This window comes from Ailuropoda melanoleuca, chromosome 9 (genome assembly GCF_002007445.2).
Source record: "Ailuropoda melanoleuca isolate Jingjing chromosome 9, ASM200744v2, whole genome shotgun sequence".
Classification (NCBI taxonomy): Eukaryota; Metazoa; Chordata; class Mammalia; order Carnivora; family Ursidae; genus Ailuropoda; species Ailuropoda melanoleuca.
In genome coordinates, this window is record NC_048226.1 from 56103337 (window position 1) to 56129622 (window position 26286).

The 26286-nt window shown below is 37.2% G+C and overlaps 1 protein-coding gene across 1 annotated transcript; it reads right to left on the reverse strand.

Annotated features, from left to right (window-relative positions):
* Positions 1-295: 295 nt before the first annotated feature.
* Positions 296-13766, reverse strand: SLC7A13 (solute carrier family 7 member 13). The gene is given in 10 exon segments (XM_002916902.4): positions 296-360; positions 363-582; positions 3406-3434; positions 3437-3763; positions 8732-8799; positions 8801-8861; positions 13086-13139; positions 13142-13192; positions 13195-13705; positions 13707-13766. Coding segments are annotated over 10 exon segments (1446 nt in total).
* Between the last annotated feature and the right edge of the window lie 12520 nt (positions 13767-26286).

A 26286-nucleotide genomic window follows, 5' to 3' on the forward strand; every position in this document is an offset into this window, starting at 1 on the left:
CCAATAGAAGGATTCAAGAATGATGAAAAGAATGCTTTTTTACTTTAATTGCTAAATTTTATCACAAAGTCACTACAAATTCAGTAGTAAAATGTTGGGGTGCAGAAAAAAAATGGAAGAGGGAAAAATATTATCAATGTATCAAGCAAGGCAAACCAAAACAGAGCTTTAGTTACACAATGATTTCTGCGTGGGTTTGAAAGCTAAGTACTATCATGGGCATCCGAAAGTTACCATGGGCATTTCATCATTAACGTTCCATCATGTGCTTGATCTTTTTCTTCATTTGGCATGTTTAAAAGGCTACTTTTTTTTTTTTAACAGTTTCTGCTTCTGACATCTGTTCTTCAGACACATCAAGATGCAAATATTAAACTGCAATTGTAAATAGCATGTTAGCTTCTCAAACCAAACCAGCCTCAATTTAAAATATATTAAAGGTATGTAAAACAGAAGTCCACTGAGAACAAAGAGACACACGTAGATATTATGTATATGTAGAGACTTCACCAAAGGGATCAAAACCAAACGTAGGCTGATGGCCATTGTTACCAATGGAATGGAATGGAATGGAAAAGACACCTGAAAAAGGCCAAAATTTAAACAATAAGATATGAAAACCCATATAACGTATCTCCATAGTTATACAAACAAAAAATAAGATATAAACTAATGACAGAAAATGGGCTAAATTATCTGAGTTTAGCTAAATCTGGCTTAGTAGTTAGAATGTTAAAGACTTTCATTGTCAGGGTATTATTGGTTGAAGGGAACGAACATCGTGTTTGACTGTCCATGAGTGGAGATAATCAGGATCATGTGATAGTAAGAGAACCATCTTCTGATCTAGATGGAATGAATTCCTGAAGAGGGAGTTCCTAGGGCTCAAAGAAAGTTACATTTTTCCTGGGAAAATACCTAGGCAGTGGGAAATTCATGTCAAAAACACAGAGTATCCTCAGACCCTCTGTTATTCAGGCAGATATTGACACATAAATATTATAACTTTACAGGCTCAGTCTATTAAAAAAAATCAAAACAAAAAATTTTAGCCAAGATAATTCTCCCTATTTTTGGTAGGTTTTTTGTTTTTGTGTTAGCCAAAAAATTTGAAGCCCTACTCTTGGTACCTGCTCTGCATTAGGATTGTTGAGTGTCCTGCACCAAACATTACCCAACCTAGGGAAAAAGTTCAATAGGCAATCACTTTTGATACATCTTTAATAAATAGATATGAATCTATACTCCCAAAATATAGCTATATTCGTATTTATGAAACCCTTTAATTAGAAGGTTATTCCCTCATGGAATTTATTAAGAATTTCCTCTTGGGGCACCTGGCTGATTCAGTCAGTAAAGCATGAGACCCTTGATTTCAGGATGGTGAGTTCAAGCCCCATGTTGGGTGTAGAGTTTATATTAAAAAAAAAAAAAAAAGGAATCTCCTCTTAATTTGTAAAACACCCCTGGGAAAGATAACTTGCCATCTCACAGCTCAATATCAATTATCAAATAACTGAGGGAAAAGAAAAGAGCATTCATGTGGCTTTCAAGACAAGCATTAACTACTTATGGTTGCTCTTGCCTTTCTTTTTGTTGCAAATATGTATCAAATAATAATATACATCATGATAACTATCAATGTCAGACTCTGGATTGTTTGCATGTCTTAGCTCATTTAATACATTACACATTCCTAGGAGGTAGGCATTATTTATTCCCTTTTAGATCTGAAGAAACTGAGGATCGGAGGTTAAATAACAAGATGATTCCTCCTTCCCCATGTATTTTCTGAACACCTGGAGGCCATCATGTGGCAATAATCATACCATGATTTTTGGTTCACCTGACTGTCCAGATAGATTATACCCTGCCTAAAGGCAGGAGCCACATCTTATTCCTTTCTGCACCCAGAATACCTAGTAAGGTACTTAAAATATAGTTGCTTCTCAATAACTGATACTCAAATATGCAACAGTTAGGGGATGGCTGGATGGAAGAAGTAGAAGGGAGGACTGAAAAAGGAAGGATGGTTTTAAGTCAACCAAGGTTGATAGTTAGAACATTGCTCTCTTTTTCCCTATTTTCTTTTTCTTTCTTTCTTTCTTTCTTTCTTTCTTTCTTTCTTTCTTTCTTTCTTCTTTCTTTCTTTNAACATTGCTCTCTTTTTCCCTATTTTCTTTTCTTTTTTTTTCTTTCTTTCTTTCTTTCTTTCTTTCTTTCTTTCTTTCTTTCTTTCTAAGATTTATTTACTTATTTTAGAGAGAGAGAGAGAAAGAACAAGCAAGGGAAGAAGCAGAAGGGGAGCGAGAGGGGGAGGGAGAGAATCCAAGCAGACTCCCCGCTGAGTGCAGAGCGTGACACAGGGCTCCATTTCACAACCCCAAGACCATGACCTGAGTCATAACTAAGAGACGATTAACCAACTGAGCCACCCAGGTGCCCTTTCCCTGTGTTCTTTCTTAAATTTCTTATATATTTCTTATATGTGTTTGTATGAGCTAAAAGGCAAACACTCCAAAGAGACTGCCTAGATTTCAATCCTGGCTCTACTCCATGCTGTGTGAACCTGGCCAAGTAACAACCACTGGGAGCCTACTTCTTCCTCTCCCACTCCCCCTGCTTGTATTCCCTCTCTCAGTCACTGTCTTTCTCTCTGTAAATAAATAAATAAAATCTTTTTAAGAAAAAAAGAGTAGTACCCGCCTTTTGTCTTACTAAGAGGATTAAATGTCATCATGCAAGCAAAGCTTTTAACATGATGCCTAGTCCACCAGGACTATTCTGATAATCAGCATCAAGGCCACCTTTCTCCAATAGTATCCTTATGCTGCCAAGTTTTTGCTTATTTCCTTTTCAATGATTAAAGGGCTCTCCTGTAAAGAAAACAAAAAACAAAAACTAAAGCAAAACAAAACAAAAAAAGCAAATCTTCCTCATCCAGACTAAAAATAAGTTTAAAGTAAGTAAAGTGGAAAGGATGGAATTTGTTGGTGGTCAAATCTAGTTGATGTTTCAGGACAGGAAATGCTATCACTTACGACCCCGCAGCAGCACTTGCCTCTTCTATTTCCCACCTGCTAAATCTGACCCTGTATGTGCAAGATACTGTGTGTGTAGGGAGCTACATTGGTAAACAAAATAATCTCTGGCCAAAAGGCTCATAACCTAACCACCCAGAAGACTACCCTCTCTTTAGTAAACCTAATAGAACCTAGGAGATTTTAGACTGAGTGAAATCTACCCAATAAAAATGAAAACTAAGACCAGATTACCTTTATGCACTTCACAGTTTGCTAGTAGTGAAAAGGTCTACTCACAGATGTTCTGAATATAGTCTTCAAATACGGTTACACCCGATATATTTTATTTCACAAAGAAAAAAATTAGAAAACTCACTTTTACCTTATAAGGTCAAGGTAGATTGGGCTCCTGTATCTCAGTTTTAGTATTCCTATCATTGACAATACAGACCAAATAGAAACTACAAAATAAAGATAGTTTATCAGATCAATTAGGTTTGTAGAGACAATAACCACAGATGCCATAATGACGAGTACTAGCACTGATATAAATGGAGAGGAGTTAGGGCTAAGCATATTAAATAACAAAGGCAGTTGGCCCTCTTGGCCAGCCATACATGTCACTCTTGAGGATTCAAATACATTAACCAGAAGGGTGCTAAATACTGAGGCAGAAATACTAAAAGGAATAACCCATGTTAATGAGGGGAAACTATCCGTCCATGTGACAGCTACAGCATCTACAGAAAAATAAGAGCACACAAAAGACAATGTATTAAAAACCAGAACTAATGATAAACCTTTAAAGATTAATCCTGAATGAAAGCAGGAAATTCAAAAGGGAATTAAGGAAAGTCCATTTTACATGGACTTAACACCATATGCATATGTCCATTTTAGCCCTATCGCACTGTATCATTAATGGTTATCATCTCACACATCGTCCCCAGCAGTCCAGAAACTTCACTTCTTGAGGGCAAGCATCATTCATTTGTTTTCTATAAAAACTACTATTTAAGTTTTCAATAATACTTGTGAAATGGATGGTTGAATCGATGATTGCATGCTGATTTTCTAAAATGAGTTTACAGAGTGCTAATGGTTGCAATCAGAGTCAAAAGAGCACAGTGCAATGTTGCTGACAAAGAAATGAGCCTTACAAAGGCCCTATATCATGGTGCAATTTGAAATACTTAATAGAAATTTAAAAATCAACCCTTTAGACAGAGAAAACAAATTACACATAGATTAAAATACTAATGACATTTGGGTGCTTGTCTAAACTATAGACCAATGGTTCTCAACAGGAAGTGATTTTGCTCCTCAGGGGTCACTTGGCAATATCTGGAGGCATTTTTTGGTTGTCACAACTGGGGAGGTAGGAGGTTACAACCGACAGCTAGTGGGTTGAGGCCAAGGATGCTGCTAAACATCCTGCAAGGCCAGGAAGCCGTCCACAACAAAACATTGTATGGTCCAGAATCTAGTGCTGAGATTGAGAAACCCTCCTGTTGACCAACCTTAGGGAATATTCTGATTTTCTTACTTAAAGGTGAAGAGATCTTATAAACACTATTTCAGTATAAGTCAGTAGACAAAAATGGTGTTGATGAAGAAATGCATCCATTGTCTATGAGAATCTGAGTCCAATTCATATTATATAGACATAAGCTAGGACAGATCATTCAGATACAGGGAAATAAGTTCTCGGTTTTTCAATGGAATGAATACATCAAGACCCAGTATCCTTGGGAGTACGTGTCCTCTGGGGCTTTGCTCTGGTGCCAACGTTGCCTCTGGGACATCAACAAAATGTCTTATAACAAAATAGTAAAACTTTTTCAATATGACAAAATTAAATTATCATCAATGGTTCTTGTTCTTAAATATCTTTACTCTTGAATCCATTTTAAACAGCCTTAAGTGCTATTTTCACTTTTTTCTCCAGTGCTATCCTATAATGTTGAGTCTTGTTTTAAAGTATTTCCTGCCTCACTTATTGTTCATTTCAAATAAGCTATTATCGATTGTTCCTCCTGGACACCCATACCTCCACACATTTTCCATTTTCAAACACATTTCAGAAATACTTCTTTCCAGTAGTGAAGCCCTTGTTCTCCTTCGATTTCCTGTTGTACACTCTACAAACCAAGTTGGCTATAATTAGATGAAGTTCTAGTTTAACTCTGCTACTAATCTTTATCTCTATTCCACAAATCATTTTTTTCTCTTTTTATTCTTTTCCTCATGCCATTTATTTTCTTTTAAAATTTCTTTATATATCTTTTTGGTAAAAAGTGAAATAAATAATACTGAAGAACATAAAGTAAAAAGTAAATGTCTCTCTCCTCACCAACCCTTCATTCATGCACCCCCAGATATAACTACTGTTATCATCTTTTTGAATATTCTTTCAGAAATTTCCTATGCATATATAAGCATCGTGAGAGGTATGTAGGGTGTGTGTGTGTGTGTGTGTGTGTGTGTGTGTGTGTCTGCTCAGGCACACTTAGGGCTTGCTTTTTTTTTTTTTACTTTCCAGTATATCTTGATCATATTAGTACATATGCATCCATCTAAGTATTTTAAAGAATTCTCAATATTCTATTATACAACTGTAAATTAAATTATTTAGCAATTGTATTTTTAAGTTGTTTTCCATTTTTTGCTAACACAAGATGTATTTTAATGGACATGCTTGTGCCTTCAGGTCTTGGTAGTTGTGCAATTCTCCCCTTAAAGTAAATTCTTAGAAGTGGGACTATGAGTCAAAAGGTAATACATTTTTAGATAAGCAAGATATTACAAAATTACCCTCCAAAAATAATTGTACCAACTCACCAGTAAGTGATTCTGACATTTTCACTTTCCTTTCAAAATTTCTAACCATATTTGGTTGGCTAGCTACCTGCAGGCTGTTTCAGGTCAGGGAAACCTTCCTAGCCTCTGGTCCCATACAATTTAGTTTTAGATTGTCTCTTCCCAGGTGGGGGTGGTGGGGTAACTGGGTGATGGACATTGGGGAGGGTATGTGTTGTAATGAGCATTGGGTATTATATAAGACTGATGAATCACAGAGCTGTACCCTTGAAACAAATAATACATTGTACGTTAATTAATTGAATTTAAATTTTAAAAAAGGGGGGCACCTAGGTGGCTCAGTCGTTAAGCGTTAAGCGTCTGTCTTCGGGGTCCTGGGATTGAGCCCTGCATCTGGCTACTCCCCTGGGAGCCTGCCTCTTTCTCTCCCACTCCCCCTGCTTGTGTTTGCTGGCTGCCTTTCTCTCTGTCAAATAAATAAATAAAATCTTTAAAATAAATAAATAAATAAAAATTTTAAAAAAGATTTCTCTCTTCCCATGCCAATATTCTCTAGTTTTAATGATAACATGGAACTTTCAAGAACACTAAATGGGAGCACCCTTGTCAGCAGTGTTTTCGCAGGACTTCAATAACATTAAAATCCTCAAGCTGGAAAAGCCAGGAACCAGGGTTTCTCATTATGACATTTCCACACACCTCATTCTAGAGAGACATCCTTCCCATTGGGTTATGAAACTTATTCAAAATTATGGCTATTTTTTTCTTCTAAGAGAACAATCAGCAAAGGAACAGTTCAGAGCTCTAACACTGATACAAGCAAAAACACTGCATGATTAATAGCACTGGCTCTTTCTCCATATAAACTACAGAATCTAATATGTATCACAACTTGGTATAATTTTTTTCAGTGTTCATCAAAGAAAATGTAGCACCCAATTCACACCATATCTTATATAATTCTATGTTCCTTTGGAACTTTTCATGTCTTTTAAATACACCAATTTGATTGAAAATATTTACTCCTTAATCCTTAAATTTCCTTAATTTAGGAATTATTTCCTTTCGTTGTAATTTCTCTCTTTCACTATATAAATTTTGCAGTTCATTAAAGAAAATTTGGGAAATCCAGAGAAGAATAAAACAAAAATCACCCACAATATCATTCTAGCAGATCCCCACCATTAATTATTTATTTTCTGTTTTATATCATAATGTAGATCCTGCCTTTCTGTCATTGTTACATTATAAACATTGTCCCTTTACTTTAAATATTCATAACAATATGATCTTTGAAAAAGCTCAGAATGGTCTATTATATGGAGTTCCATCAATTATTTATTTCAAATTTACTGGATACTTTGGTGATCCTTAATTTTTTGTCTCATATGTAATGCTATGATGGTTGTTCCTATGCATACATTTTTTGTGTATAGCTCTGATTATTTTCTTTTTTTAAAAAAAGATCTTATTTATTTATTTGAGAGAGAGAGTGAGAGAGAGATAGCACAAGAGGGGGAGGGTCAGAGGGAGAAGCAGATTCTCCACTGAGCAGGGAGCCAGCTGTGGGACTCAATCCTGGGACTGCGGGATCATGACCTGGGCCACAGGCAGTCGCTCAACCGTCTGAGCCACCCAGGCCCCCCTCTCTGATTATTTTCTTAATTTAAATTCCTAATATAATAAAAGATGGATATTTGAATTCAAGAAAATTATTTCAAAATCTAAACACAGTTTAAGGATTATATGCCTAGAAGAGTTAGCATTACAAACCAAATTACAAGCATCATGGTCAAAACACTTCATGGGTCTTCCACACATGTGGAACAATTGTGCCACCCATAAAATTGCTGCAACTATCAAGACATACCAGAGGAGATAACAGTAGTTTTTAACCACCAGTATGACCATAGCATTGGCAGTCATAACAGATTCCAGGTTCAGTGAACCATAACGTCTGGGTCAGCTGATCAGCAGTCCTGACCACACCCATAATTAATTTTGTAAATTTATTCTTTACATAATCAAAGTAGTTAATAAATCACTACTTGTTCTTATGCAATTTAGCATTTGGTTTGTTTCCACAAATGCTCAGAATCTTGATCATATCTAGTTCACAGGTCCCTAAGAGAGCTAGACCATCGTGAATCAACACTGGTACCATGCATATGGCAGCTTCTTGCATGGCAGTAATGCAAGAATGGAGGCAAAGTGTATTAGGACTCTTACATTAAACCTCTCTTGGATTTACCTCCAGTGCCTCAAAGATATACCAAAGCTGTAATAGCTATTCAAGAGAGATTAGTCCTAATGGTACTGGATGTTAGTTTATCTCAGAACTTTATTTCATATTTCCAATATGTTCAGCGCCCCTTTGCCACCATAAATTTTAGAGTCATTTATAATAAACAACATTATATTACCTATTAATACTATTAATTGCATCCATCAATTGCCATTAACATCTACTCTTTTAACTAACAATATCCCATATTTCAAGTTCATCATTCTTTATCTCATGTAGAAGAACATTTAGAAAATCAATGTGGTGGAAGTTTTAATAGACCTAAGCACTGATTACATAGTGTCACTCTGGTGAGGAAAGATCATGAAAGGAATACAAATATTTTGAACCCTGTCTGTATCATATGTCAGCATTATATATATATATTTTCCATATCACCAGAAATATGGCTTTCCATATTATCATACTTAACTATAAAACTCTTTCCTAAGCCAAATCATACTCTTTGGCCCCTTCATTATTTTTGAAGTTGACTCTCTATTTAAGATAATGATAAACAAACAGCAGTGTGACTGGTAAAGTGATACTGATGACCACTACTGTCCTTATTATTATTTATTGCCTCAGTCACTTGCATACAAACCTGAAGAGAGAATTTCCATGGGTGTCAGAACAGTCAGGTAGGAAATATTAGCCAGTAGATAAATGAATCACCAGAGGTAATGTAGTAAATATACATCATGGAATTGTCTTTCTGGGTTTCTTCAACTCCCTTATAACACATAAAAGAGCAAAATCACAATGGGTAGAAATTGTGTCTTAAATTTATCTCTAAAACTTCTTCATACATTAACTATTGGGCTGAATTCTTCCAACATGCACAGGCCACCACCACACTTATTCACACACATACACACAAGCACATTAGTGAACTGTTACACGACTATGGCCTTTCAGAGCTCGGTGATAAGTGCAGAAAAGGGGGGAAATTTTCTTCATTTTCCTTAGAGATGGTAACAATTCTGAAGAAAGTCACAAGAATGAAAATCAAATCTGAGCCCATAGGACCCTGTGTGGTTTGGAGCCTACCTGTCTTCAGCCTCATCTATTAGATACAAGGCATTTAGTCTGGGTAGTGGAATAAGATCATGAACAAAAACAAACAGGAAGCCTAACCTCAAGAAGAGCTATGCATGAATTAAATAATCACATAAATAAAAGTGATAATAGTGACTGAGGTAAATGTCCATATGAAAAGAGATAAAGGGTTTTGAGAATATATTATATGATAATTTGATGATTCCCTTTGCTATCTGTGTCATAGCAAAGGGGACCATCTTCAGTTTCTCAAAAGTGTCATAGCCCCTGTACCCATTCTCCATGTGAAATGTTCTTCCCTTTCCTAGTTGCTGAGCTGACACTTACTCTTCCTTCAGATCTCAGCGAAATCATAACTTCTTCTGGGAACATAAGAGAGGAAGCTCTCCTTGGCTAGCAAAACTGTCCTAGTACACATTTTCATAGCATATATGAAAAGAGTACAAGAATCAGTCATAAATTCTCTTTTCCTATAGGCTCTTTGCCTTCCTTTAATGTCAGTATTGAGTGCAAAAAAGAAAAGAGGTCATGATTTAGCATCATAGGTAATGGATTTTCTAGGATAGTCTTATTCTCAAATATTGTTCCATTTGTCACACCATTTTCCCCAATTTTGCCATTCTCTGAAAATTATCCCTGACATAAAGAATTGAACGTTATAGTTATGTGTATATAAGGTGACCCTGTGCCCTGGCTACCAGTAATAGACCCAAGTACAGACCTCTGACTGACTGAAAGCCAATCACTGCCAGTATACAAGAAGATTCCTCTTAAGAATTTGAGCCAAATGTCAACAAAACTGAGAGAAAGAGGAAAAAAGCAACATAACAGTAGCAAAAAAGAAAGGTGGCTGATAAATCTAGTTTTTAAGACCTAGAGTTTCCCAAACTCTTGCTGCTCCTGAAGACCAGTTGCTCATGTTTTCCTTGAAATACAGCATTATTCTTCCAGCAAGTTCTTTTATTGTTTAAGCCAATGTGTGTGGGTTTCTGTTACTTAAAGCCTAATCCCTCTGACTAATAAATATCTGTCCTTTGACATACATCAAATCTGTTTCATCTGCATCTGCCCACAGGTGGAATGTAATGCCCATGATGTACACTAATATGAGCTGATTAAATGCTTAAAGAGTAAGGAATTCCAATGTTCTCAGCTAAATAATGCCTGAACCATTTACTAGTTGTGGGCTTCTGGACAATTTATTGACTGTCAAGGTTTCCATTTCCTTACTGGTATATTGGGGAGAATGGAAAATATAGGGACAATAAAATTCCAATCAAATGCTTAGCACATTAATAAGTTATTAATGACTATGGTTTTCAGTCAAAGGTTTTGAACAAGCAAAAAGGCAACTTTTAGGATTAACTACACTTTCCTCTGGGCCTTTTACTCTTTCTTATTATGTGTTAGATTTATAGAGAGTAAGGAATATCATATAACATAACATAACATAATTCAAGGTTGTAATAGCCAGACAGTGAATATCCTTGGTCTTGAAATTAGAAGATAGATGTTCCTACAATATGCTTAGTCAGCTGCCTACATATCACCATTTTACAGGTAAAAGTGTTACTTAGAAGTTAGCTATACTTAAAGTTATTAAGTAAATTAACAATCCTAGCATACACTGAAATTCCTCCAGCTTTTGCTTACTGCCAGCTGCTTGTGAAGTGTTCTGTAATAGTTTATAGGTTAGTAAATTTTGTGAATCTATTTTCATCAGAGAAAAATTATCTAGCAGTGAAACATCTCTGGCAATGGAACAAAATGAGTAAAACAGAAGCCAGAGATATCTCTTCTATCCTTATAAGAGAGAGCAACGAAGTGTGAGCGAGAAAGGGAAAGTCAAGCTAATTATGCTAGCCTCTCAAATTGCAGTGGTACATTTAATCACAAACTGCTTAAAAGAATAATCTTATATCATGGCTTTCTTTTCTCAATACTTCACTTTTTAACTCAATGCAGACTGACTTTCCTCTCATGTCCAAAGTTCACCAATGACTTCTGACTTAGTGAAATGGCTTCTACTCAATCCTCACATTCCTCAACTTCTGAAGCCCTTCATCATGTTGATTACACCCTCTTTTTTGGAGCATAGAGTGATTTTCTTTTATAATTCTCTCAACCTCTTCTGGCTTCTTCATTTCATTGTCTTTCTCCACCTACCCCCTAAAAGTTGGCCTTCTCCAGTCATCTGTCTCCAACCTATGCCATTTTATTCTACTTCTCTCTATATACTTGCCTTAGTAATCCTATCCATTAACCAGCTCATCAGATGGAAACCATTTTGCAATCACCCAAGGTTACATGCTGTGTTTTATCTGCACCTGCATACTTCTGGTTTCCACAGCTTCACTCATATTATTTTACAACTGGATTTTTTTTTTCAGATTGTATTTATTTATTTGACAAAGAAAGAGAGAGCACAAGCAGGGGGAGCAGCAGGCAGAGGCAGAAGCAAGCTCCTGCCCGAGCAGGGAGCCCGGATGCCGAGGCTAGATCCCAGGACCATGGGATCATGACCTGAGCCGAAGACAGATGCTTAATCTACTGAGCCACCTAGATGCCCTGCTGCTGGAATTTTTGGAGTTCAGTGAAATTGCCACCTTTTTGATAACACAACAAAAGGTGATCTTACCATCTACTGAATTCTCACAGTAATCACATTGTTCTCTTATTACCACTTTTAAATACCATCATCCCATTATTTATAAGCACAGAATTATACTGATTTTAAATCATAATGACCATTTTTCAGATGAAGGAGAAAAAAAAAAAAAGTAAGTCCAGAGAGGTGAAGATACTTGCCACAGCTCATAAGTGGCAAAGGTCAGACAAAAATTTAGATATTGCCTTTTCCATTAGACTGTTAGCCTCTTTAGGGTAAAGAATATATCTTATTCATCTTAAGGCACTACTATAGGGTTTCGAAAATAGCCAGTGTTTAAAAAGATATTTGCTGACCAAATTATTTAATGCATAATGGACATATCAGTGACTCAGAGGGTCCTATGATTAAAGGAAATATATGTTTTAAGAGTAGAGCCTACTTCATGTTGACATGTCAAGGAAAAGAACTGGCAAAAAAATTAAAGTTGAAAAAAAAATCAAATAACCGAATAGGGACAATCCCTGAGGAGTGAGAGGGAAAGAATAGCGTCCAAGGGGGGCACCTGGGTGGCTCAGTCATTAAGCATCTGCCTTGGGCTCGGCGTGATCCCAGAGTCCTGGGATTGAGCCCCACATCAGGCTCCTCTGCTGGGAGCCTGCTTCCTCCTCTCCCACTCCCCCTGCTTGTGTTCCCTCTCTCACTGGCTGTCTCTCTCTCTGTCAAATAAATAAATAATCTTAAAAAAAAAAAAAAAAGAATAGGCTCCAAGGGAAGAGGCTGATTTCAAAAATGAAGAGAGAAACCTTTTGTCTTGACATTGAAGGGAAGAATGTTAAATCCAGCCTTTGAGTAATTATATTTACGATTCTCTTCTCTTTAGAAATACTTCAGAGCATAAGTGTATCACACCCACTCACAACACAAACACAGTCTGGCATTGGATCACTCCTGAGGAACATGTCCACCACCCCAGAATTCATCCATTAACAGAAAGGAAACTAGATTAGCGTGGAGATCCCATATCTGTGGGCCCAGAAAAGAAAGCTGAAAAAAAGAAATCATTCAATAAAATAAGCACTTTTGAATGAATGGGGGAAAACATTAAGACTGGGAGATAAGTGCAAGACTGCCATATTCTGACTCAATTTAGAAAGTAAGAAAGAAGAATAAACACTGAATCATCATGTATTTAAAATAAAATTCAAAGTATATAAAAAAGATGTACATTTCACATTGCATGCAATAAGTCATGACTTGAGATTTTCTTTCTCAATGAATTGGTAATTACCTGCTATAAATGTAAAACATCCCCCGCCTGAAAATGCAAAATATCCTTGGAAAACTCTATAAACTGGGAGGCTTCTGGAAACTCAGTACCAAAAGAATTCTGAAAGCTTTTACATCCTCCTTCCTTCCTCTCACCAGCAGTACCACTCCACACAGGGAAATAAGGCCGACTGGGGCCATTTTCAGCACTAGCCTGGCTGTCTGAAGCCAAGTCACCTCTTTCGCACCGCGAGAATTCAGAATGCCCACAGTCCACAATATGGCTAGCGCCAGACATTTCTTTGGCAGCTTTGGAGCAGAGCAGCTGGGATAAAAAGGCTCGATGCTATACTCAGCAAGGGGTAGGGCTTGGCTGGCAGCTAACCCTGGCCCCAGAAACAAAGCTGTCCAGAGATTCAGAAAAGAGATCAAGTTGCTGAAACATCTTTTGAGAAAATAGTAGTGAGCTCCGCAGTGTGGGAAGGTTATACCCATCTCTGCTGAGCAGAGAGTGGTCATCATGGAAAACAAGGTGCAGGCAGCCCAAATACACAGGGAGAGCCCCACATTCATGCAAGAGTACTTCAGTACCCTTTTGGGGGCCACAAAAAGTCCTGTGCCAATTATATTAATGATTAAAAAAACTTGTGCCCCAGCAATATCCAAACATTCTCTTGAATTGTATCTTCTTCCCTTTATCCATTGTAATTAAAATATTTTTAAAAATAAAAATGTATATAAATCATAATTTCTGAATTTTTCTGCCCATATTGTTGAAAAGGATGTTCATGGATTCTCTGAAATAAAACAGTGCTGTCCTTTTTGCTCCACCTTGTTAAATATAGCCTATTTTCAATCATTAACAAAATATATGTGATACATCCAAACAAAATAGTGTAAAGTTACTTGGGGGGGGTGTTCAGTTTAACTTGTTTCTTAATTATTATCAAAATAATACATTCAGATGGAAAAAAGGAATTTCAAAAAACATTATTACCACAAAACACAGGAGCTTCTTAACTCGATTTCACTCCTTCCTAAACACATTCTAGTTCTTTTCTCTGGAAATAAACCATTTATGTATGGTTTTAGTTCTTTTTGGTAGTTGCCTCCATAACTCTAAATAATATGAAAAGACTTTTATTCATAAATATCTCAACTTTGGAAAGCATCTATTGACTTCCTCCCATAAACACTGTGGAATCAACTCACTTACTTTCCTCTTACTTAACCTACTTCTTCTTCCCCCCATTTTTTATTATCAACTCTCAAGAAACAAAGTATTTACCTTCCATCAGCTCATGGAAGCCAATTAATAAGGTGGGAGAATGAAATACCCTGCAACATAAGACTGTCCCTTAACCAGCCATCATTTTGGTAACCTGGATCACACGCAGGAAAGATGTGAACGTGAAGTACAAGAGAAAGCCTGACCCCACAGACAGAGGGAAGGACGTTTCTGAACATCTGAGCAAGGCCTGGGCCTTAGTAGCTCTTATATACATTGATTTTACAATGCAAAGCATTGTTCTGCGTATCTCTAAAGCCTTGTAAGCTTGGGGTACACCATCAACCTCGGAAATAGATTATTTCCAAATTATCCTCTAAGAATGAATGAAAACAAAATTGTTTATGTTTCTGTTTTGGTTGTGGCTATTTTCTGGCAGATTGCATCCAAGAAAATCCACTGAAAATACTGTATAGATCTCAATAAACATGACCAGGTCCTCTCCCAAATGAAACCATGCCTCTCATCCCATCCCAGAGAACAAAGGCCTGTGAGAGAAGGAGACCAGAAAGCTCACCTTAAGAGAGAAACCAAGTATGAGAAGTAAACCAGACATAGCAAGACAAGTACTACATGATTTCATTTATATTAGATATCTAAAATAGTCAAATTTATAAAATCAAGGACTGGAATGGTGGTTATCAGGGGCTGAGGGTAAAATGAGAAGTTACGAATCAACAGTTGTAACATTTAAGCTAAATAAAATGAATAAACTCTAGAGATCTGCTGTACCACAGTGTACTTATGGTCAACAGTAATGCATGCTGGAAATTTTTTAAGAGGATAGATCTCATGTTAATTGTTTTTATCACAATAAAATGTTTTTTAAAAGAGTAAAATATAATTTAACTCATGAAAAAACAAAAACAAAGTAGGAATAGAAAGCAGAGTTAGCCAATGCCCTGCCCATCAATCTCGCAGTACCTGCTACTTTCAGGAGAGACAGTGAGGGAATCCATTACTCATGCCCTGAATCTCACAGCAAGAAAATAAGACCAGAGGAAGAACCATGGCCTCCAAAAAAGAGTGTGGTAGCTTTGTGGTGTGTCACTGTGGCTAGGCTGAACTACATTTGCCAAATTTCTCAGTTAGAATGGACCATAAGGACAATTCTTGTATGAGATTTGAAGTACACAAGTGCAATAGCAGTTGTTTTGATAGTTCATATTGACAAGGAACTTGACCAAACTTCAGTCAGGCTCCACTGAGCCCTCTTCTCAACTAGGCTGCATCCCTGGCCTGTTCAGCACAGTTTAGCAAGAATGCCCACACCCTTGATATCTAATCAAATTCCTTTTAGTAATTTTCTATCCACTGGCCCCCCTCACTCTGCCCAGCTCTTTCTGCTGTATTTGGGGTTAGGCTCAGTTCTAGACTGAAGTCTCTCTTTCCTCTATTTCAGTAACTCAAATACAATCTGTCCTGCCATTTTCAAACAAAAGTTCTGTGCAATTTTTCTTTTACAACATACATTGTCTTATATACAATAGGCTACCTCATTTCTGTAATTATCATGTATCTACTAGCTTACTTCACTGGTATGAGGTGGTGACCAACCCTTCAAGTGCTCCACCTTCACCAAGAACTTCTTCCAGCCTCACCAACTTCAGGGTCAGGTGTGTGTTTAGCTCTATGATGAAGGGCCCCAACTTCTGCAAGATAGCCACACCATCAAGGATAGTGGTGATGAGAACTGACACAGATCTCAGTTCATTCTCATGAGCTCCAAGAGAACCCCTGTAGGTTCCAGCTTGTTCTTGTTCTTCCCTACTTTTACACCTATCTCGTTCCTTCTGAATTATTTGAACTTCAACTTCCCAGCAGCAGACTTGACGACAATAGCCTTAATAGAGACTAATTAATTAGCTCCCACAACTGCATAATGTCGAATCTCCGTAACAAAAAAATCCTTGTAATTATAAAGGTATGTAATTAGATAGAGATTCAGATATAGGTGCAGCTAAAGATTTAAAGATAAATAGGGGAGCCTGGGTGGCACAGCGGTTAGGCGTCTGCCTTCAGCTCAGGGCGTGATCCCGGCGTTAAGGGATCGGGCCCCACATCAGGCTCCTCTGCTGTGAGCCTGCTTCTTCCTCTCCCACTCCCCCTGCTTGTGTTCCCTCTCTCGCTGGCTGTCTCTATCTCTGTCAAATAAATAAATAAAATCTTTAAAAAAATAATAAAAAAATAAAGATAAATAGATATATACATAGATGTAGATACAGATGTAGACGTCGATATAGGTAAATAGACAAAGATAGAGGTGTAGAGTTCCTAGCAGTGCTGCTGCTCTGACTGATACAAAAAGCAAAAGACTATGCCATCTCATGCATGCCTGGAGTCCTACAGTATTAAAGTACGTCTGTGATTCTGAAAATGAAGAATGTGAAACAAGAGAGACTTGATCTGAGGCATCAATCCCCATTTTGACTTTCTCAAGACTATCAGAGATTCTCCAAACTCAGGGGAAGCACTCCTTAAACAGTACCTCTGGTCTGAGGGCATATACTTGAAAATTCTATGTGTTGCTATTACATCAAAAGGGAAAATGTGCAAATCATCCAATATTAGGTTCACTGACATAGTTCCTGCAGAACCCAAAGGAATATCTTCCACACAGCATATATATAGGTGAGCTCAGCCATTAGGCAGAAACTCTGGAAGGCTAAATGAGAAAATGCCATGCCCGTTCCTTCTTACACGTAATTTAAGAAACAGGAGACTGGGAACCACAGAGGAGATAATCTGAAAGACATCAAATCCTACAGTAACGTACCACCCTCAAGGGGTTGAGCGTTATTCCTTTTTATCTTTATTTTTATTTTTCTATAATTCATCTACTCAGAGATCTGTTATGATGGCAGATCAAAAGGTGTCAGTCTTATTGAGCGTATACCATTAACTCAATTGTATAGATAGGCAAAAAAAGGCTTATAGAAGTTCAGGAATATTTCTAATTCATATGCCTCTAGTTCTATCTTATTCCAGAGACCATGATCTTAATGTCTAAACCCTACTTTTTGTAGCCCTGACTTAAAAAATAACTTTGATAGCCACAATGCCAGATTGAGGATCCCCACTTGTCTGCTCTTCAATAAACGCAGCAAAATGCTGGAAAGTTTGTCAAAATCAACCTTTACTTTAGAAACTAATATAAGACTTGTAACAATCTGAGGAGAATTTATTCAAGAAAAATGTCTGGAGGCACCTGGGTGGCTCAGTTTATTAAGTGTCTGACTCTTGGTTTTGGCTCAGGTCATGAGCAAGGTTGAGATTCTCGCCCTCTCCCTCTGCCCTTTCCCCCTCCCTCTTTCTCTCTCTCTCTCATATAAGTAAATAAAATATTTTTTTAAAAATAAAAATAAAAGAAAAAGAAAAATGTCTTAACTTTATGAGTTTTTTAACTTGGCCTACTCCCATCCTCCAAAGTAGCCTTGAAAACCAGCAGCCCCGATTATCATGGTAGCTGTGAAAACCAGCAGTACTGCAGCCACTGAAAAGGGACAGACCAAAAGCACCTGGAAGAGCACCATCTCCAATGCATTCTTCTCGCTTAACATATCTCTTGTCTTTGAAAAAGCACCATTTGCAGGGCTTTTGACATTACTCAGAGCTTGCTCTGGGAAAATCCCTATCTGCACAGCATTTGTCTGAAACAATCAACTGCAGTTAATTAACACAACCACTGCGTAAGGCAACAATGCCAGTTTAGTGAAAAAAATCCCAGCCTAAAATTTAAAAGGCAGATCTGGAAGAAGAAATGTCCAGAAGGGTTTTTGAAAAGTGCTCACATATTCCTGAATATCTAGAAGGCCATGTACATGTTCAGGCCTATCCAAAGCCCAGGAAAGACCTGACAGGGCCCCAGTCCCTTACCTCTGGCTGACCGTGAGGCAGTGCAAACAGGAAATGAAGCCTAAGGCAGACTGGTGAATTGCCTTAGCCTCAACACACAGACAGAGCTCCTTGGCAAAGAGTGGAAGAACTACTGTTTCCAAGCATTTGTGGAAACCTCGGATCAGTTGTTAGCTGACTACTGAGCCTGCACAATAGAAAATGCCATGATTGTGCACTACAGGGAATATAGACTATATTAGGTTCCCAAGGCTGTAGTAATAAAGTACCAAAATCTGAATGTCTTAAACAATATAAATTCACTGTCTCATTGTTCTAGAGGCTAAAAGTCCCAAATCAAGATCTCAGCAGAGCCATATTCTCTCTGACAACTCTAGGTAAGAATTCTTCCTACTCTCCTCTAGTCTCTGGTGATTTCTGGCAATCCTTAGCATTTCTCGATTTATAGATGCAAGACTCCAGTCACATACTCTTTTTGCCCTGCTCTTCATATTGCCTCTCCTCTGTTCCTTTTTAAAGAAATTTCCCTTTTTAAAAGGATACCAGTCATATTGGATTAGAGTCCACCCTACAGACCTCATTTTAAATCAATTACTTCTGTAAGGAATTACAGAATTAGTCCAGGAAAGTGATTAAACACACACACACACACACACACACACACACACAGCAATAACAACAACAAACTATGGGAACAGAAAATCTGATTTTCAGAGGTGCCACATTATATTATCTAAAATGTCCAGTTTTGACAAAAACTTTTATGACTCATAAAGGGAGCAAGAGAGTATGGCCATACACAGGAAAATAAGCAGTCAATAGAAAATCCCCCTAAAGAAGCCCAGATGTTGGACACATCAGACAAACATTCTAAATCAGCTTTCAAAAACATGTTCAAAGAAATAAAAGAAACTGAATCTAAAAAATAAAAAGAAAGTATGATAATATCTCATCAAATAGAGAACATCAATAAGGAGATATAAAGTATTAAAGAACCAATAGAAATTCTGTAGTTGAAGAGTAAAACAAGTGAAATGAAAAATTCAGTAGAAGGACTCAAAAGCCGACTTGAGCTGACAGAAAAAAGAACCGTAGAAAATAGATCAGTAGGGTTATACTATCTGAGGAGAAAAAAAATAATTTAAAAAATGAACAGAGCCTCAGAGACCTGTATGATACCAGTAAGCATACTAACATATATATTAATGGAAGTACTAGAAAGAATGAGGAGACATGGGCAGAAAGCATATTTAAAGAAATAATGACTGAAAACTTCCCAAAATTGATGAAAAACAAATGAACCTCAAGTAGAATAAACTGAGAGATTCACGCCTAAGCACGTCATAGTTAAGCTGTAGAAGGACATAGACAAAGAATCTTGAAAGCATCAAGAGAAAAAAACAACTTACCATGAATAAGAAATTCTCAATGAGATTAATGCTTACTTCTCATCAGAAACTATAGAGGCCAGAGGCAGTGGGTTGACATATTTAAAGTGCTGGGGGAGTTGAGGGGAAGACCACCAAGGAAGAATTCTACATCCAGCAAAACTATTCTGCAGAATTGTGGGGGAAATTAAGATATTCCACTATAAACCAAAGCTAAAGGAATTCACAACCATCATTTCTATCCTAATGGAAGACTTTCAGTCTAAAACACTAGGGGTAGCTGAAATCCACATGAAGAAATAGATTATCAGTAAGATAACTACACAGATAAACATAAAACAGTACAAATGAATTTTGTAGCTTTTTTTCTCCTATCTGATTTAGAAGACAACTATATAAAGCAATTAATATAAACCTGTATTGATGGTCTTATAATGTATAAAGATGTAATTTGTAAAACAATAATATCACATAAGAGAAGGGAGGGAATGGAGTTGTATTAAAGCAAAGTTTTTGTATACTATTGAAATGAAGCTAATGTTAATCTAGGCTAGATTACTTTTTTTTAGAAAGATTTTATTTATTTATTTGAGAGAGAGCAAGAGACAGCACAAGTGGGGGGGGGCGGAGAGGGAGAAGCAGGTTCCCCACTGAGCAGGGACTCTGGGATCAGGACCTGAGCCAAAGGCAGATGCTTAACCGACTGAGTCACCCAGGCACCCTTAAGCTAGATCACTTTAAATTAGAATGCTAGTTATCATACTCAAGGTAACCACTAAGAAAATAACTTTAAAAAAAGGAGTAAAAGAGGTACTATATGACCCTGGTCTCTGAGCAAGTGTGGAGTAGGGGAAGCTAACCTTGCCATTTCCTCCATCCTCTTCCTTTGAGGCCAGGTTGAGCTCCATGTCCTCTAATGGTCCACTGAATGAAGGCTAGGCCAGGGAGCCCAGGAAAGCATCAGTGGAGCAGAGACCATGGAAGAGGTTGTAGGGCAATGCATATTCAGCTCCTGGGCATCCCCATGTCCCAGCTCACCACAGATCCTCTAAGTACACAGCTCTGGCTCTTTCCCAGCACCAAGGACCTTGGCAGGCCATTGCCTCAGAGGATGGTGGCAACCCACCAGATGTACTACATCTGCGGGTGCATGGTAAAATATTTAAAAATACAAAAAGGAATTTAAATGGTACACTGGAAAGTATTTAACACAATAGAAGGAAGTAATGGAGGAACAGAGGAATAAAAAAGACACACAGAAAACAAATAGCAAAATGGCAAGCATAAATCCTAACTTATCAGTAGTACATTAAATGTAAATAATTAACTGCTCTGATCCAAACTGCAGAAACAGGTAGAATTAAGGAAAGGAAAAAAAGAAAAAAAAAAAACAAAAAACAACCATGATCCAGTTATATGCAGTCTATAAAAGACCCCTTAAATTAAAAAAAAAAAAAAATAGGTTAAAAGTAAAAAAAATTGAAAAAAAACATGTAGAGCTGGCGAGGCTATACTAATAAAAGACAAAACAGACTTTAAGAAAAACTTGCTACTAGATAGGAGAGACATTTTATAATGATGAAAGAAAGGATCGACTTAGCAGAAACAAATAATTATAATCTATAAACACCTAACAGTTGAGTCCCAAATATATGAAACTAATATTGACAGGATTGGAGGTAGAAACAAAAAATTCAACAATAGTTGTAGAGTTCAATACTCTGCTTTCAAAAATTGATAGAAAAACTAGAAAGAATATCAGCAAGAAACTGTCAACCTATTTGACCTAAAATACCATCAACCTATTTGACCTAATACTCATGAACAACAGAATACAAATTCTTTTCAACTGCACTTGGAACATTCTCCAGGATAGAACATATGTTAAGCCATGAAATAAGTTAATTAATTAACTATTTAATTAATTAAAAAGGATTTAAGTCATACAAACAGGGTTAAATTAGAAATCAAAAACAGAAAAAAGCTACAGTAATCAAGACTGTGTGGTATTGGCAAAAGAATAGACAAATAGATCAAAGAAGCAGAATAGTGTCCAGAAATAGACCCACACAAATATAACCAACTGATACTTGACAAAGAAACAAAACCAATTCAATAGAGAAAATAGACTCTTTTCAACAAATAGGGTTGGAACAACTAGACATCCAAATGCAAAAAAAAAAAGAAAGAAAGAAAAAAAGAATCCAGACAGAAACTATACACCTTTCACAAAAATTAACTTAAGGAGAAAACATTGCAAAACACACATCTTATAAGGAACTTGTATCTAAAATATACAAAGAACTCTTTAAACTCATCAATAAGAAACAATCCGATTAAAAAATGAGAAAAGAACGGATCAGATATCTTCTCTAATAAGATATACAGTTGGCAAATAAGCATATGAAAAGATGCTCCACATCATATGTGATTTGAGAATTGCAAATTAAAACAACACTACATACCCCTTAGAATGGCGAAAATCCAGAGCACTGACAATACCAAACACTGGTAAGGTTATGGGGCAACAGGAACTCTCACTCACTGCTGGTGAGAATGCAAAAAATGGTACAGCCCCATTGGAAGACAGTTTGACAGCTTGACAGTTTCTTTAAAAACTAAACAATAGCCTACCAAATGATCCAATAATTGAATTCCTTGGTATTTACCCAAATGAGTTGAAATCTTACCGCCACACAAAATCTTATACACAAAGTTTTACTCATAACTTAGTATAACTTGGGAGCAACCAAAATATCCTTCAATAGGTGAAGGAATAAACAAACTGTAGTATATTAATATAACGGAATATTATCTAGTGATTAAAAGAAATGAGACATGGAGAAGTCTTAAGTGAATATTACTAAGTGAAAGAAGCCAACCTAAAAAGGCTACGTACAGCGTGATTTCAACTATATGACTGCTGAAAATTGAACTAAGCTACTCCACGGTACTGCTGCCTTGGCATCCAATTTGTTGGCCAAGTGGCCTTCAGGGGCCTTAAACTGACATTAGCCCCTGGTGGAAGCACATGCCCCAGATAACACCCTGCAGAGTCACACGTAATATGTAAGTTCCTGATACAGCTTCCCCAGTAGCCCTCTTGATAAAGTCCCACCTGCCTGTCAGGGCCTTCCCCTTGTGTACCTCTGAGATGAGATACCATGTATCTTACCAAAACCCTGCTGTTTTGGTGTGAAATGACCAATCTGAGTATAACCTGGGAACCCCAAAGGTCCACCTCTGGACCTTAATATAAGCATCCTGCCCATATCCTGCCACTCTTTGCCTGCACTCTGCCTTGGCCACTTCATGTGGCCCCTCAAGGTATGCCGTGTACCTCCTCCACGACCTATGAGTAATGCACTTCTCTATTTGAATTCCCTTGTGGGAAAATATATATCTGCACAAGGACTTGCACAAAATGTTTATAGCAACATCATTTATAATAACCAAAACTGGAAACAATTTAAGTGTCCATCAACTGGTATGCAGGTAGGGAAAAAATGTGATATATCCATACAATGAAATACCATTCGTCAATGAAGAGGAGAACCTACCGACACATGGTCTGTCATGGATAAGCCTCAAAAACATTATGCTAAATGAAATGCTAAACCAAAAATGATCACATAGCGTATGATACTGTTTATATGAAACGTCTAGAAAAGACAAATTTAAAGAGATAGAGAGTAGATTAGTGGTTTTAAGGGGCTAAGGGTGGGAAAAAGAATGAACTGTAAATAAGCATGAGGGATCTTATTGGAGAAAAGGAACATGTTCTATAACTGTTTTATGGGAATGGTAACACTACTTGGTAAAATGGCTAAAAACCATTGAATTGTACACTTGAAATGGATGAATTTTATGATATGTAATACATACCTCAATGAAATTAAAAAAAAAACAAAGTATGGTAGCAGGATATTAAAGTATTCATTTGTATTTTCCCTTCTCTCTCCTGGTTTCCTACTGATCCTCCCATATATAACTACATGCAGAAAAAAGTATGTATTTCTTCAAGTGATTTCAAAGGTGAAGGGGGAAAAAATGGATGCCAAATTCTTCATTTCTAAGCTGCAAAGACCCTTTCCAGGCAAAAAATATTTTAAAGGAGAAAAAGTGACCTGAACAGGCCCCCATTAGATAAGGAATCTTTTGAGCAAAAAAAGAGGAGGCTTTGGAGGGGAAAAAAAGTGCTATACACACTGTAGCAGACATGCCTCTTGTAAGGTGACCAGCTCCAGGACTTCCTGTGTTTTCATACTGAAAGTCCTGCATCCTGGAAATCCTTTTATTCTCAGGCAAATCTGGGGATTTGGTCACCCTACTTTTAGTTCACACCTTCTAAGTCATGTCCTGGGGGATTGGTGTAGGGGTGTTGGCCGGAAACCAAGAATAAAAGAAACTTGTGCCCTGGTTGCTACTTGGGATTTCTGAAAGTCAGGAGCCTAGTGCACCCTCAAAGAGATAGGAAAGGGTGGGGAACTAGACATGGCAGTGTGGCATACTTAGAAGTGAAAGAGACATACACACTGTCCTAGGACACCTATGGCACCTGTAGAGTGCAGAAGGGGGTCTAAAAGTTCTTTTGGGCCCCATATGCAGCATGGAAGCTAACTCATAGTTATCTTTGTGGATGTCCAAAACTGGGATGAAGAGAGGCATACCCAACAGTGCCTGTGTGGACCAGCCTCAAAAGAGAAGTGATAAGAATGGGCTCAAGGGGGGGACGCCTGGGTGGCACAGCGGTTAAGCGTCTGCCTTCGGCTCAGGGCGTGATCCCGGCATTATGGGATCGAGCCCCACATCAGGCTCCTCTGCTATGAGCCTGCTTCTTCCTCTCCCACTCCCCCTGCTTGTGTTCCCTCTCTCGCTGGCTGTCTCTATCTCTGTCGAATAAATAAATAAAATCTTAAAAAAAAAAAAAAGAGTAGGAAAGCTTTCCTTCTTTGAAAAAAAAAAAGAAAAAAGAATGGGCTCAAGGAATAGCCAGTGCTATGAAGCAGAGTAGATGCCAAGAAAAGGCCACATTCTACCGAGGTTGCTGTTTGAGAAAGCATCATACCTAGCTTTTGCCATGAATCTGATAGGATAAGTTATATAGAAAGTAAGGATCCAGTTTGGGAGTGAACAAATCACTGGATGAGATCAGGCCTCTCTCATACCACCCACAGCAGCAGATGCCTAAGCCCCTAAAATTGAAAAATCCACCCAGGGAAAAGGATAGCAAGAAAACACTGAATCAGCAAGGGGGTGGGGACTCCTGAATATAATTAAATTTCAAAATTAACTACTGAAAAATAACTGAATTTATTTTTACTTCGACATGACTAAACTAAGATTTCTGCCTCAGGCAAAATAAGAACTTTCAGACAAAAATCAAAGTGAATTATATAGACAATAAAGGAATGGACATTTAAGAAGCTTCTAAAGCAAGAACTCTGCCCTCCCCTGAGGTTCTCAAACTTTAACTTTCAGAGAATGTGGCAGAACAGTTGGCCTGTAATTTGCATGAAGATAAGTGCTGGCACTCATTGAATCCCTGTGTATCCTTCGCAAATAGATTTTAAGAGTGCCAGCACCATCACTAGTAATGAAGTACCAGAGAGTGAGACGCACCAGGAAATAGCTCATTGCATGTACAAGAAGATTTAATGAGGAGACCTGGGAACTCATTATGTACTCATTTTAATAATTTACAGACTGGGAACAAAGGTTTACTTCTACAAACGGTGATTTTAAAATTAGAGATCTTTCAACAATCTTGCCCCTGAACTTTGGATTCTGGTTAAATAATGTCTGCTCTGGTTTTCAGATTAATATGGGCAGAGAAACATTGTTTCAATGTATTATTCTAAGTTTTCTTGAATTGGGTGAAAACTGGAAAATGTGCTCTGTTTTGTTTCCCTTATTAATATACTGCCTAAGTGACCATTCTTATGCAAGGAAATGGTATAGGCTTGCTTTCAATATGCTTTACTCAGTATTAGGCATGTTTTCGGATCAGTTTAAAACATTTAAACATACCAAATTATGTTATATAATCCTACCTTGTTTCTCAGACCCTGACAGAGTTACATCATTTAGTCAGTAGGTATAACATTAAAATACACAGTATTTTTGTACATGCAACTGGAAAAATTTTGGCAAATAATCCAATGTAATTATCATTTGTGATCTCATATCTTGGCTCAGACCAAAAATCCACAACTGTGACATTACAGCATGTACTTCAAACAAGGATTGTATTTCTACAGAAAAAAAAAATGGGGGAAAACGATTTGAAACTAAAAATTTAAAAAACTTTTCCACTACTGGCTCTGTTGTGTAACATGTTGGCAAAATCCCCCACAAAATGCGTAAGGAAAAGATGACTGCCACAAAAGTACATAAATACTAAGAAAAACACTGATATTCTTTATGAAAAATATATCACATTACACTGATAATCTAAGAAAGAAACATGGAGAATAAGAAGACTAAAGAAAAACACTGAGAGGAAGGAAAGAGTTGTAGAGAACGAAATAGAGAAGAAAGGATGGGGAAAGAAAGGAGATCTAATTTATCCTTTTGCTATTAATTAAATTGTACTATTCAAATCTCAAGAGTTCTTTCAAAGTAGAAGTTTTTATATTGATCTATAGTAATGTTTTAAGGGAAATGGACAATTTATAAAGACCACTTTTTGT